Genomic DNA, 16,374 nt, shown 5'->3' on the forward strand with positions numbered 1-16,374 from the left:
TCGTCAATCGATCCAAAAGCTTAAGTGAGTGAATGTGAATTTAATTATATATCATCTAACAACCAGCTTCACTTCTAAATTTGGAAGGAAATAACATTGCAAAGGATTAAAGATAGGGCATTATGAACCATACCATCCTGATATCATCTTAAATTGTCAATTGATCTAAGAGCAGTGTGGTTTGTGATGTCACGTCTTCAAGCCATTGCAACGTTGTTTACTCTCCATTTAATATTGGATTTTCCCTTGCTAGGAAAGGTCTTCAATAAAGGTGAATATAATGATAATATAATTAAAATTGGTAGTCTCTAAAACTTTTGTTATTATGTTAAATAAATATAGGACTTATGTGACAAGTTACTAAACTTTTAATTTTGTGTTTAATAGTTTTAAGGACCTCCATTTGTTAGATCTATTTGGTACACGTTTTTGTATATTCTTTTATATTTGGTACACGTTCTCGTAGATTATTTTATATTTGGTACACAATCTTGTATATTTGGTATACATGATTGTGTACCAAAATCTAAACAATTGTGTACCAATATTGTAACGATTTTTGTTCAAGATCTTTTATATTTGGAACATGAACTTGTTCCAATATCGCTTAGATTTGGTATACGATCATGTACCCAAATCTAAATGGTCGCGTGTCAATATTCCAACGTTTTTTTGCTTAAGATTGTGTGCTAAGATCTTTCATATTTGGTACACGATCTTCTACCAATATCTTAAATTTGGTACACACTCGTGTACCCAAATCTAAACAATCGTGTACCAATATTCCAAAGATTTTTACTTAAGATTGTGTACCTAGATCTTTTATATTTGTTACATGATCTTGAACCAAATAACACTTTGAAAAGAAAAAAAAAAACAATACAAGATTAATGATTGATTGAAAACAAAGGTCATGATTTAAAAAAAAAAAAAGTTGCATAAGAAGAGAAGAAAGAATATGAAAGGAACAAGGAAGAAATCGAAGCCATGAAAAATTCAAAAACAACCAAGACAAACCTTGAATATTTAAAAGAATGGTCAGCTTAGTGAGTTTTTAGATTTTGTTACAAGAGCGGTAAATATTTGGATATTTTGTTATATTTGTGTAAACTAACCTATATACTTCTTAAAATTTATGGCTAAAATTTTGAAACTATTTTCAAACCTAACAAAAAAAATATATAGAAAATTTGATAAATTTAGTAATATTTGTAAATAGTTTCAACTTTTTTTACCACTTTTGTAAATTAATCAATAATGAAGATCGAAAATGTAAAGTTTTAAAATAGAACGAATTGCAAAAATCATCCCTAGAGTATGACGTTAGGTTGGGTTATACTCTTAAATTTTTAAAATTAAAAATTGAGCCCTCAAGTTTATTTAAGTTTAAAATTTAGACCCCTCAAACTCACGTAGTTAAGTAAATTGTGTTTGATTATATAATTTTGGTTGTTCAAATTTTATCATTGATGGGTTCAATTTTTACCATTACAGAAAATTTGTCAACAATTTTAGAAGTTTAAAGTTTGAATTGTTATTATTGCAAGTTTGAGAATATAATTGCAAGTCATCATACATAGGAGTAGTTCTTGCAATTTACCTTTTAGAATACTAGAAAACATTGATGTGTTTTGCACGTATGATTATGTTAGGAAAAAATTTATAAGTTTCTTAGTATAACAATTTTGAAGATGAGAATCAAACCTTTTACTTTTAGGGAAAAAAAATCGTTTTATTCTTTTAGTTTAAACATACAAAATTCGTTTTATTCTTTTAATCTAAACCTAACAAAATTATTAAAGATTCCAAGTATTTTAAATAAGTATATCATGTAAAAAAACAAAAATTTTAAATTATTTGGGGAAGAAGATGAAGATAAAAGGAATAAAAAGGAAATCATGTGGGAAAATAGAAAAGAAAAAGAAAATAGAAAAAAGAATTGAGAAAGAGGAAAAGAAAACCAATAAAAATAATTGAAAAAACGAAGAAAAAAAACCAATAAAAATAATTGAGAAAAAGAAAAAAGAAACCAATGGAAACAATTAATAAAAAGGAAAAGGAAACGAATAGAAATAATTGAGAAACAGAACCGAATAAACTACATTTTCTTGTTTACAATAGTTCTTTATAAAATGGAAAACGTTTCTACTTTTTTTTTGAACGAGAAACATGAACATTACCAAACACTTTCGTTCCTTAAAAAAAATAAAAAACAGAAACAAGAAAGAGTTAATGAAAACGTCACCAAATGAGCCATTTGTTTCCTCTTCCATATTTGAAATCTTTAATAGCCATTTTATTCTAAAATATTTATGTCATATATATTTGTAGCGTTAACGTTTATAAAACTCTATTTTTTAAAATTACTTACCATTTCATTAAGAAATTCACAAGTTATTTGCTAAAGAATCTAAGTTATATTTTATGTTTTCACATTTATTAAGTTTAACAATATGTTTCTATTTTTTTGAATTGTTTTGGAATTATGCATGATTCAATCATTGTAGATTTTGATAGCAACTTTTTTATATTTTGGTTGTATTCAAAATTTGAGTTTTACATTTAAAAAATATAATTATATTAAATACGTATAAAAATATGTTAAAATAATATGCATGTTATAACCCAATTTATTTTTTGATATGATATTAATCTATGTAATGTTTTATAAATTTTTAAATTAAATTACAAATTTACTTTTAAATGGATAGAATTTAATATTTCGTAAATACTATTTAGGAAGATTTTAAAGAAAACTTAAATATGAGATTTTGTCGAACTATAAACTAAATTGGATTTTGTTGAACTATCAACTAAACTTTAACTTTTTTTCAAATAATATAGATTGATTTTGCAATTTAATTGATTTTTAAACACAAATTATATTCACAAATAATTAAAAATAGCGTTGTCAAGTTAATAAGTGAGATTAATTTTATTATTTATAAATATATAATATAAAATACATTTAAATATTTTTATAAAATTATAATCTAATTTAAAATTTTGTCAACAAACACGTGACTAAAACATAAAATACAACTACGTTTTTATTAAATGTATTGATTTCAAACATTTTGTATTGAAATTTTCTAACAAACACGACTTAGAAAGCTCAATCATTTATTCTTATTTGTAGTTTATAATTTGCACTTTGTAATCATTTTTCAAAATTTTAAAGAAACACATCCTTTTTATATACATACACCACATTCACAAAATGAATCTAAACTTACGATCAAATTCCAAAACACACAAACCATTTTTTAAAAGCTAAATTTTAGTTTGCATATTAACTTGAATGGACTTTTTTTCAATCAAAATCAGAAAATCAATGTATTTTATATTATTGTCAACATGAGTTTAGCATGTATGTTTTTGTGGACAAGAGGTCCCAGGTTCAAATCTTCACTCCAGCATTTATTACAATACATTTGTAAAAAAAATCAATCTATTTAAAAAACACAACAAAAATAATGATTTAATTTGTGTATTTTCAAATTTGTCCGAATGTAAAAAAATAATCACAATCAAAATTAATCTCAAATTTTTATTATTTATGATGGGGACATTGTATTTTATAAAATTAAAGAATATTTATTTAGTTTTATTTATTTATTTAAAGATTAAATTGTTATAAATTCGTTAAATTGTTACATATTACAATTACAGTTACATATTATTACATATTAAAGAACTAAGTTATTACAGAATCAAATTAAAAGTTTGAGAACTAAATTAAATTAAATTGTTCCTTCTATAAAATTTCAATAATTAGATTTTTAGTTTTTTTTTTTTTTTACAAATAAAGTTTAAGTTGTTAGTGGGTTAGTTAACCTTTAATATTGTGTTTAACTCTGTATTATTAATGTTGCAGTATTTATTTATAGTTTTAAATTTTAGAATGTTGTCACTCAATAATTGGATGAATTATGTTAACTCGAAATTTTGTTGAGCCAATCAATTAAAATCCTATTTTGTTTGAAAAATATTGAGTGGAAATTATAATAATTTTAATTAGAATCCTAAATTAAGATAAGTAAATCAATACATGCCTTTTTAGAAGACAGTCAATGCATCAATTGATTCCTTGAAAGGTTGTGTTTAATTAATAAAATTATATATCTCAGATAATGACAAATAATGTGAATTATTTTAGTGGAAAAAATTATTAATTTTGAGTTTTAAAATGAAATATTTAAAAAAGAATGGAGAGGAAAAATGGAAAATTTGGGTGAAAAGATTGTAGGTTTAAAAGGAAAAGGGGGTTGAGAATTGAGATATTTATTGGGTTTAGGAGGTTGAGCGTGAAAGGACAAAGCAATAATAATTTAACGTTTTGTTTATTGTTCATTTAAAATTAAACCAACGGTCCTGATTAAGTCAATGCGGTTATGCTTCCAATGCATATCCCACAACTTCATATCACACACGTGGCTTCTATTTTAAATTTCTTTTTATTCAAACACGTACCCTTAAACTATTTAACTATTAACTATGCTTTACATTATCAATTATTTATTACTTTATTCCATATTTAAAGCTTTATTACTAATTATGATGCCTTTCTTGTTATTTTGGATGTTCATTTCATAAATTTATGATTAATCTCCCCAACCTAATTTTCATATCTTTACATTATCGTATTTCAAATTAGTTTACGCATTCTACAGTCTGGTTATGGAGTTAGGCTTTTTCCTAGCTTTAAACCCTTGTTCTAGTTTGTCTAACCTTCCATTAAATAAAGTCTCCAAGCATTGCATGACTTCTTTAATTAGTCTTTCCTGTAAGCGCCCCCATGGAGTTCCATTGTTTGCCATTATTGAGAAAAAAAAAAAAACAAATGAAACAAAAGTACACATTATAATCACTCCTTCAACGAGTGTATTTTTTTTTTCTACTTAAGATAAACCAAATTTTTGTCAGAGAATAGCGGATAATACTAATGTCCTGTTCAAGATCCAAGAACTAGATAGAACGATAAGACTGATATTAACGTCTTGTTCGAGATCTAAAAATATAATACTTGACGTTTTTTTAGTGTCAAGTAATAAGACTATATTTGATACTTAACAGTCGATTACTTGATGCTTTTTAAAACGTCCATTACAAGTTTACTTGTCATTGTATCGACATCAAATAAACTCATTTTTGTAGTAGTGTTCAAACACTTGTTTTCACGAGTAAAGTGTTGATATGTTATTAATTTCAGCTTTATACTACCTTCTTCTAAATTAGATTACAAATCTTAAATTGATTCATTTATATTGGTGTACTTTTCCACATCTACTCTCTAGAACTAGATGACTCATTTTATTTTTATAACAATTGATATTTAAAAAAAAATTAAGACAAGAACATTTAAATAACAATAAAATAACAAAACTTAATTAAATATTAGTATGAAAATGATTGAAATAATAAATCTATTTTAGTTCATACAATTAAATAACATTTGTTATAAAATTGAGAGAAGAAAAATAAACCTAAGAATGCAAGAGGCATATAATGGAAGAAGAAAGAATGATATCACATTTATGATGTATCATGGTATATTACAAATGATATCTATGACCTCTATTTATAGAGTTACGAGAATAATGATTTCAAAATCAAAGATGATTATAAACATCTAATAATATTTAACTCTAATTTAGAATATTCATAATAGCATCAATTTAGTATTAATTTATCAAATAACGTAACGTTTTTTTAATTAAAAACTAGAAGGGTACAATTTACAAAAACACTATTTTATAAATAATTTATCAACTTTTTCTATTTTTGAAAAAACGGTTAAAGTTGATGGAGAAAAGGATATATATAGACCTAAATATTGAGATGGGTGAAGCTATTAGTTGGGCCTGGCAACAAGATTTGTTGAGTTGGGCTGCTTTATGTTATATCTTTTCTCTCACTTTTCACCTCTTTCATTCTTTCATTCATCCAAGATTTTGTGGAGGGAAAGAAAAAGGAAAGGGCTATATAGTCATTTTCATGTTTGGGAACAAAGATTAAGGGAAAAATGAATTAGTTTATTCTCCTTAATCCTTCTCTTTCTTCCTCTCAACCTTCTTTTTTTTTCCTCTTCTTAATCTTCCCTTTCTTCAATGAATAATCAAACGTTTTTCTTTTTCCAAAATATAAATAATTTTTCTTAATAATTATATTTTAACAAATATAATTAACTTTTCATTTTTTCATAACAATTCTATACATATAATTATCAAATTTCTAACAAATTTCTATTTTTTAATTTAATTAAATAAACACCCAAAAATATTTAATTAAATTCAAATTCAACAACACTGCGAATCCAAATCCACTAATTAATTAAATATTCAACCCACAAGTATTTAATTAATTTTAATTTCGCAACATTACTAATATTCAATTCAATGATTTTTTCGTTTGAACTGCATAACCCATTTTTATTTTGGTTTTCATTGTTTTTTTTTTTTTATTTTGTATTATTTGACCACTCTCATCTACAAATCAAATGACAATCTCTCACGAACATGAGTTTATAATACACTCAGGATTAAAACTAAGTTACATATGTCATTCTATTGAAATAGAAACCTAACTAGTTAACAAAGTTACATCTAGTGGTTACTATTTTGTGGTATGATCTTATGCAAATTCATTGCATAGGATACCCTCATTCGCATGTTACCTACATGAACGCGTTTGTATCAAATACAAAGTGAGCCGTATCCATAGTGTTATCAGGATAAGTTACTCGACCTTATCCCTATACTATAGACCCTTTAAACTGATTTCTAACATTAATCCCTCTATGTCTTTACATACTGTTCAAAACTCATCAAACAACATAGGATGTTAGTTTATTGGATTTAGGTTATTAAGACAAAGCTAATAGTATAATTAATAACACTTATTGTAATAATAATAACAACAACATTTTATTAATAAATAATGGTCAATAAATTATATTTACTATCTACGAGTAAAATCTAACCGAATTTAAAACCTAACGAAAATAAGAAAAACTTGTAAGTGGAGTTATATTTTGAAGAGTACAACAAATGTTAAGTGATTTGTGCTTGAAAGAAATGAATCTCTCTCGAAGGCATGAGGGAGATTCTCTTTATCGGATGCTTGAAACAAGAAAAATTTATTCATTTCATGTTTGATTATATTAATCATCGTTATTATTCATTGTTCTTATCCCCATCATTTTTATTATAATTAAGTGGCAACTTAATCTTCCATGATTTTATAATTTATTGCTATCACCACCATGTTATCGCAATGATGACATTTTTAAAAAATAAATTTGAGCACCATGGTACTTTAATCATTTCAAATTCAAGTATCCCAAGCAAATTTTAAAATTGCAAATGAAATCACATCAACACTCTTGCCCATTTTCTTTCTTGTTTCTAAAATTCCCATCATTCTGTTGTTTTAAACTTTTGTTTTGTATTAAATTGGTGAAGATCTATTAATTGTTTGTTTGACAATATTGTGTACTGATCAAACTTTTTTTTTCGTTAAAAGCTTTGGAAAGAATTGTAAACGTTATCAGAGTAGTTGTAATTAAAAATAATTGAACCCTCAAGCTTATATAAGTGTTAAAATTGAACTCTCAAACTTATATAATTGTAGAAATTGTAGCAATTGTATAAGTTTGAAAGTTCAAATTTTACAATTAAAAGTTGCAAGTGTACATAATTGTAACTATCATTATGGATTTTGCTAAAGATGATTTTTGTTAATTTCAAATTTTGGCCGATGAAAATCACACATGAGCCTCACATGCAACTGGACTAGTTGTTTTGAGTGTAACTTGATTGTTTCTTTTGGTTTGGACTTAGTAATTTTTCATGCACCCTGCAGTTCTAATCTAGGTAATACGTCACAAAGCTACTGCGTGATTAATTCTATGGGATAAGTCATGGACCATGATCATAGCATGGAAGATGCTCACTATGTACTTCTTTATCCCGTAATAGCTAAGTTCTCGTTGAGTACAAGTTTTCCTACTACTTGTCCAGGTGCAAGAAAAATAGTAGATTTACCTAGATAATCCAGGGTCGAACACATGAGGTTGATTCAAGACATTAGTTCTAAGAACTACTTATCATTTAGGCGGTATAAAAGAATTAATTTAATAAAGTATAAAAGAATCATAACCAAGAATAAAACTACTTATGCACGCCGAGAGAATCTGTAAAGGGGAATGAGTGGATGCAAGATGGAATTGCGGACTAATTTGTATGCGAGAAAAAAGTGAAAGAAGGTCTACACATTATTAAGCGACCAACATCTCTCAAAGTGTTTAAACGCCACACTTGCTCACCTTTCGGGATGCAAATAATTGTGCTTGATTAGGTGAGATATATCCAAGAGAACTCACTTATAATACTTATCAGATTTCTAATATCCATACTTGTTCGTCTTTCAAGATACAAATGTTGGAAGTTAACTCGCTAAGGTGGAGTTTGTTGTCAAATTCCTTTGTGTGCGCATTACCCTTATCCTTGCTACTTGCCCTCTCGGGTAGTTGGCGATTGACATTGGTCAAACGATGAATGCGTTAAGAATTGTAAGTTAGATTCCTTGTTAAGAATTTATCACAAACCTATACTGATAACACATTAACAAGTGGGAAGTCAATAAATGATGGATTGAAAATGTATAAACATGTAAAATATATACAAGGATGTAGGCCTTAGGCTATTGTACCCTATGAACAACATAGGTTACAAAGAAATGCATAAAATAGAGAAAAATGAGAATGAAAAAATATTACAAGTTAGGGGACAATGAAAGTATAGATTCTTCCTTTCTTAGGAGCCAAGCTCTCACTTTTACAACTGATCAGAGAAGAAGAAGAGAACGTTATATCTCACTTTTACGATCAGAGAAGAAGAAGAAGAAGAGAACGTTATAGATGGCGGAAAAGCTATTCCTTTTCGCAACGTTATAAATGGCGGAAAAGCTATTCCTTTTCGCAACGTTATAGATGGCGGAAAAGCTATTCCTTTTCGCCACTCTCTCTAGGGATTGACCTTTTTAGGCCTTTGTCCCATACACATATCCAGACTAGTCCTTTATGACCTTAAATCCTATTTGTGCTACTTAGTTTCATTAAACTAAACTAAGACATAATTCTAATCCTATTAGAATTAATGTGATCTTAAATCTATTTAATTTTAAACAATTTAAAATTAAATCAAATTAATCCTAAAATTGTAAGTTTGCATGCAACTCCTTGTTATAGATTGAGGGTTTCTAATTATCAAAATTTATAACTATTATAAAATTAATTAATTAATCCTAGAATATGCATATTATGATTTAATTAAAAAATAACCGATACAAAATGTTAAACATTACATTAATATAACAATTATATTAATATGTGGATGTAATATGCCATGCAAATTGATTTTCATCTTAATTAATATTAAAAAAAATAATACATGAAAATCAATCAAACATACACAAGATATTAATTTAAATATAACAAATTACATTTAACTAAGTTATGTCATGCATGATGCTTATCCAATTTCACATATATAGAATATCAAAGATACTTTAAATAACTCATAAAATTTAAATTAATCTAAATAACATTCACAAATCATTTAAATAGCAATTGAATCGGTAAAATTGCCCCTAAGAACAAATAAAGTAATAAATTAAACTAATAAACCTTTAAAATATCATAAATTTGATTCCCAAGTTTCAAAAACGGTCTCAAAATCTTTAAAAAGCTTCAAAATAGGTCCAAAAACCTTAAACCGATCAAAAAATGGAAGAATCAATCCAAAAAGTGAAAAATCGGCATAAAAACAATTGAATCGGCGCCAAAATGCTAAACTGCACCGCTAGATGATGAACTTAACCGAGCACGTGCCAATCGAAGTTGACCACTGTGAACCAATTGAAGTTGAGCCGTTGAGCCAAGTCCAAGCCGCACCTCTCCTCTCCTCAGTCCAAGTCCAAATCTCTCACTTGATCATCTAGTGAAACCTCTTCAGCCATAATTGTATAGAATGAATATGATAGGAGATACATTCACTCTAATCTCTAATTCACCAAGGTCGGTATAACCCATTCAGTTTCTCCAATAACACTCGTGCTTTCTAACACATAGTGAATGTCCAACCTAAACAAAATAAAAGAAGAAAAATACAATCGAAAAATACAAACGTCCAATAACAACCGGAAAGATAGAACTAAACCCAACTGAATAGCCAAAATAATAGCAGAATCAAAACAACACAATCCAAGGAGAATAAATAAATAAAGAAAGTAGGATCAAAATTCTTAACCTACTTTTAAATAATGATTAGATAGTGAGCTTCCAAATTCCTACATTTACTGTTCATGGTAGGAAAAGAAAAAGAAGGAAATTTGGTGGCATCCGTAATTTCCACTAACATTCGTTGATGTGGAAGACCTGTCAGGTCTACGTGGAACACAATCTTGGCACTATACGTTTACTTGGCACCCAAGCCAGGAACGAACTACATTATCAATTATCACATTTTCTTTTCTTTTCCTATTAACAATTGATCAATTTTTTATTTCAAAATATCTATAAATTTATTATGAACAGACCATTATAATTTTTTATTATACCACACTAAACATTATTATAATATATCCAAATTTAGATTACTCATAATTCCACCAGCTTTCATTTTGATAGTCAGAGGTTAAATTTTCTATTTTCCAATTATATTATACTAAAAGTAAAACCACTAATAACTTCACATTTTGAAATTGAAATTAAACTTAAATTCAATAGTAGATATATGAGATTTTGAAATTTAATAACTTGACATCAAACCAAAAGACGTAAAAATCAAAAGATCAAATAAAAATTAGACTCAAAATCTTTTTTATCTATTTTTCATCTTCTAGACTTTACTTAAACTAAAGTTTAGTTTCTCTCCTAAATTTCTTATGCACTACTAAATATACTATGCTAAATAATTACAAACATAAATATAATTTAATTGACATAAAATCTATAATATCGAAAAATCTAAAAAATTCAAAATTTTCATGTCACACATCATACAAGAAACGAATTATCTTGAATTAAGCATGGTATATGAAAATTGAATTCATTGTTTGTAGTTCATACGTGATAACTTTTTACTAATCAGCTAAATTGTGGTTGCTTCATTACATCATTCACCCAATTAAATGGGATTCTTTACTTAATTTCATGGAAAAAAAGAAAAAGAAAAAGAGAAAAAAGCTTGGGTTGAATGTGAGAACCACAGATGAAATAAAGAATTGAAAATGGGAAAAAAAAAGAAGATGAAGAAAAAAGGAGAGTGACGGCTCTGCTTCTGCATGAAACGGGCGGCTGTTCTTCAAATCACGTATCCTTCCATTATCTCAACTCTCAAGAAAACCCCCAAAGACAGAAAGAAAAAAAAAATAAAAGTTCACAAACGTTCAAACTCAATCACAGTCTTTTTCCCATCGAAAAAGAACGAGTCCCCTGTTTTGTTCTGTTGAGTTCGATTTTGAAAATTCATAGAAAAGTTGCCTTTTGTGCCTTACCCCCTTTTTCATTAAAGGCAAGATTGAGGGATTGTGTTTTAATTCTGATCTTTCATGGCGTACAACCTACTTTATCCATAATTCCTCCCTTTCTCTCTTCTCTTTATTCCTTCTCCTTCTCTGTTTTTCTCCTTATATTTTTCCCAACTCTTCACAAACAGACTACTCTGCTCGTTTCTGGTTCACTCCTATTCCACAGGTTTTTTTTTTTTGTTTTCTTCTTCTGCTTCTGTTTTATGGGTATCTTCTGTTGTTTCTTGCTTGATCAAGATTATAATCTCTATTAATTTTTGGGGTTAGTGGGGTTTTTTTTTTTTTTTTTGCTTGTGTTGAATTCCAATTATCTGGATGTTATACTGTTATGAACAAACTGTTTGGTTCCTTAGAAAATGATATAGTAATTCAGATTCTAGCTGTATAGCCATTTCTTGTTCTTTTTCTGTATGATTCCCACTTCTCTTTTTGGTTTGATTAGTTCTTTCCATTTCTGTTCTCTTGTTAATGTTGTTGCTTACTTAGTCTTCATTTGTCATTTATTGTCCATTCCTTTGGATAAAATGCAGTAGTACTTCAGTATTTGTATGAGGTGAAGAATCTGATGGAAAACAAGCAATTGGATTTTAATCAGCCGTTTCTTTCTGTGAGGCGGGTTTCGTCTATGGAAACTCCGTCAGACGCTAACGGAACAGTGAGAACAGAGAATCGCTGGCCGCCTCTTCCTGTCTATAAGTCGAAATTGATCTCTGGTTCATTGAGGAATCCGGGGAATGTTCCTTTTCTATGGGAACATGCCCCAGGAAGGCCTAAAGATGGAAGAAAGTCACGAACTATAGATTGTAAATCGACTTCCGCCGCCCCAAAACACTCTCCTGGGATGTTTCCAGATTCAAAGCAAGAATATTGTAAGAGACAAGGCTCAACAAGTTCAAATTCTGCCCATTTTCCTTCCCATAAAAACATGGTCAAGTTTAAGACCTTGAGGGAGAGGATTGAGAGGGATTTAAGTGATTCAGAGGATGAAGAAGAGAATTATCTCGAAGCAAATGATACCCTTTCTAGATCTGAGTCATTTTCTATGAACTGCAGTGTAACTGGTTTGAGTGGATTGGATGACGGTGATGTTAAATCAACGGGATCGTTCTCAAAAGATCATCAAACTCGCGACTTCATGATGGGACGATTCCTGCCTGCTGCCAAGGCATTGGCTTCAGAAACACCTCAAGTTTCTCTTAGAAAGCCAAGTTTTCAAAGAGAGCAGCAAAGAGTAGCAAAGAAGTTGGTTGAAATGGAAAAGCAGCAGCGCCGAGTAAATTCGCTTCCAACAACGTTGCCATCGTATTTTGCTCCTCCGAATACACATGACTACGATGAAATTAGTGTAGATGGTGATATGAATGTAGATGAATCTGAATACTCATCTACCAAATCTTGTGGTTTCTTCGCTCGGTTTTGCTTGAGTGATTCCTTTTGCCTTCTACACCCGCTTCCCGGGATGAGAACGCAAGGCTCATCTGTTACTTCAGCTCAAAGAGTTCAGAATGATAATTTGACTGATAGATCTTGCGGCAGCATTAAGGTACTTCCGAATACGTTTTCTTTATTTCATTCTATATTTATCATGTCAAGTCTTCTCAGTTGTTTTGTTTGTCCTATATAATCATAGAATCTTCAGAATGAGAAAAAATCGCTCAATGGGAACCAGATGGTTGAGCTACACGAAGAAAGCACCGTGCTTAGTGGTCAATCAAATAGAAAGAGCACATCAAACGACTTGAAAAAACAATACAAAAATCTACTTTTTGAAGGAAAAGCTGTTCCCAATGACCCTGAAAGAGTTAAGAGCTCCAAAGTTCACATTGAACCACATGGAAGTGGAAGAACCAAATTTCGTGAATTATTGGCAAATGAACCATCTTCAGTGAGCTCCTTTGTCGTTGAGAAAACCTTGCACGTAGATTCTGTTCGCAGCATAAAGTCTCAAAGTTCAAATTCAAGCTCCACAGATACAAAGGGAACAGCGGATTTCTTGATGAAGAATCATGATAAGTCAACAAGAAGCAGTGAAAGTAAAGAGATTCTTCATTTGGATTCTAATGCTGAAGGTGAAAATAAGAGGTTGAGCTCTACAAGTATGGAGTCTATGGATTCGGGTTCATCTTATTATGATGCAAAAGCGAACTCAATGGCTACATTATCAAAAGAAAAAGTGGCAGATGAAAGAACAATTGATTCTCAAAGTGATGAATCAGAGAGATCAGGCAATCAAGAAAGTTTAGAAAGCCTTCATCATAAAAAGTCAAGTCAAGAAAGCTCAGATGGCTCTTTTCAGGATTTTGTCTCATTTACAAGTTCAGAAGCTTCGAAGTTACATTTAAATAGGAAAGTGGTAAAGGGGAATTGTAAAGGTCATGACCAGGATTCTATCACATTGACAAGCTCAAGATCAGCCTCAACTCAAGGCAAAATCGATCTCGAAAGCGCTTGTCAACCAAAAAGATCTCTGCCCATTTCTTCACAACTTGAACTTGCTCCACCCCTACCGAAATCTCCATCTGAGTCCTGGCTTAAGCGCACGTTGCCAACCATTTCGTCAAGAAACTTGATGCCAAAGTCTACTCTTGCTACTCGTAATTACACTACAAGGCAAAACACTGTTTTCTGATCTCAAATGGGAAGATATTGCTAAAAGTCACTGCTTTCTAGTTCTTCAATGATGGAAATTGGCCATCAAGATCACAATTGTACATGGTTCTCTTGCTGCTGCCATTTGAGATACTTTATGGAGAAGTCCATTGTAATTTGTAGTAACTGGAAATGGAAGTAGTACATAAGAGAGGGAGAATTTGTCTTGGTAAAAATGTGGGAAAGTGGTAAGAATTGTAGATGACCAAAAAGTTATTTAAAGTGCTTTATACAAAGTAACTATTACTTGCAGTGTAAGCATAAGATGGAAAAAAATATGTCATGTTCTGTTGCTTCAATTTCTTTTATTTATTTATTTATTTGGTTGGCTATTTATCTATTCTCATTAACCAGAACATAAGTGGTTTTAGTTTGTTTGGATTCTGCTTGTTTTTCTTGGTTTGCGGTGAATTTGGAGTGATTTCGGGCCAATTTTGGCTGAGATCATTAGAAGGTTAAGTGTTCGGTGAGTTGGATTCTAGATGTAAAGGTATGCAAAGACTTAAGTTTTGGAAAGTTGGAGGTGTAAGCTCGAAGTTAAGAGGTAAAAAATGCCTAGGAATTATAAAATTAATTGTCACAAATTGGTCATGCAGAGGGTTCTATAAAAGGGGAAGTCAGAGGTGTAAGTGTTTATATCTCTTAGAAATTCTCATAAAAATTTAGTTAAAACTTTAAGACTGCTATAGAAAGGAAGAGTTGAAGGTTAGAGAGAAACTTCAAGTTTGTATAAGTGATTTGTATAAAAGAAATATTTTGAAAGTTTTCTTTTTAAATCTTATGTTATACACATGCATTATTATGTGTTATTGTTGAGGTTGTGAAAAATGAATTTATTAAAGTGATTTAACACCATGTTATTTAAGCCACTGTTTATGTATGATTTGAATTAAATGCTTAAGTTGTTTAAATGAATTTATGATTTCAAAACATGTTTCTTAAAGTACTGTTTTATGTATGATTTAAGTCAAATGTTTGGGAGCATGAGATTTCATCAAAGTACTTATGCAAGAAATGTTTAAGGTTTATAAAAAAAATGAGTTTATGAAGGTATTATAATATTTAAAGGTTGCTTTATACAAAAAAAAAAACTATTGTGATTTAAGGTTTACTTTATCAAAAAGATTTGAAACATATGATTTTATAAATTTTTTTCTCGAAATCAAGATGTCTCAAAACAGTTTTAATGGGATAGGATAAGAGGTACCAAGGAGAGGTAATGACACTTATCTTTAGAATTGAACTAGAAACACTTACCTCGTAGGAACATGGATTGGGGATTTCCACCTCTGAAATTTAGAGCTGGTATTAAGTAACGTCTACCACCTAATAGGAGTAGATACTTGGTTTTTGAATATAAAACCAAGGATTTAAGTTACTGTTACTTAAATATTTTATCAAGTTTAAGTATTGATTATATTGTTTGTTACTGTTTAAAGGATTTATGAAAAGAAAATGATCTATTAACTGAATTGTATTCCCAAAAAGGTTTTCAAAGTATCACTCATTAAGTAATTGACTTACGGTTTACGTTTTTCCTTTTCCGGATTGTAAGAAATTAAGGCCGAGGTTGGGTTAAAGAAAGCAAGCTAGGCTATGAAGGTTGAAGGTGGTGGAATTTATATCTTGTATTGTGTAGAAACTCTTGAGTTTAAGTTAATAAGAGCTGTGGTTTGTTGCAATACTAAAGTTGTTGTAGTTATATTGTTACTGTTATGTTTGCATTATATTTGTTTAAGGTTCAAAGTTTCTAAGTCGCATTCTGTTTTGCATGGTAAATAAGTAGGCGTGTGGGATGGGACGTTACATAAAACTTTCTTATAATACTTATCCTAATTTTTCCATCATTTCTTAAAAGATGGAAGTGCGTTATTTACGATTTCTGTCATTTGCATAAATCAAAATCAATAATATGTTAGTATATATACACGAGGAGAATTAAAATATTACCATGATAAAGTTATGAATAATTATAATGGGTAACAATTTTAATACGTAAGAGTAGAGATTTGAACTTGGAATCTCTTGTTCACGGCCCACAGATATCAGTCAAATTAAGCTCATGTTGACAATACTTCGTGTTACATTCTTATACAAATTAATCATTATATATGATAACTCATACTCACATGT

The 16,374-nt window shown here is 29.3% G+C and overlaps 1 protein-coding gene across 1 annotated transcript; it reads left to right on the top strand.

Moving 5' to 3' along the window:
* Positions 1 to 11,273: 11,273 nt before the first annotated feature.
* LOC105435802 lies at positions 11,274 to 14,540 on the top strand. Its single transcript, XM_011658774.2, has 3 exons — positions 11,274 to 11,758; positions 12,123 to 13,135; positions 13,223 to 14,540. Exons 2-3 carry the CDS (start codon positions 12,158 to 12,160, stop codon positions 14,219 to 14,221), a joined length of 1,977 nt encoding a protein of 658 aa, XP_011657076.1. The 5' UTR covers positions 11,274 to 11,758; positions 12,123 to 12,157; the 3' UTR covers positions 14,222 to 14,540.
* Positions 14,541 to 16,374: the final 1,834 nt, after the last annotated feature.

The sequence above is a fragment of the Cucumis sativus genome, chromosome 6 (genome assembly GCF_000004075.3).
Source record: "Cucumis sativus cultivar 9930 chromosome 6, Cucumber_9930_V3, whole genome shotgun sequence".
Lineage (NCBI taxonomy): Eukaryota > Viridiplantae > Streptophyta > Magnoliopsida > Cucurbitales > Cucurbitaceae > Cucumis > Cucumis sativus.

Coding starts and splice junctions, on each gene's coding strand:
- LOC105435802 (XM_011658774.2), top strand. CDS start 12,158: ATGGAAAACAAGCAATTGGATTTTAATCAGCCGTTTCTTTCTGTGAGG. Junction 13,136..13,222: donor GATCTTGCGGCAGCATTAAG/GTACTTCCGAAT, acceptor ATATAATCATAG/AATCTTCAGAATGAGAAAAA.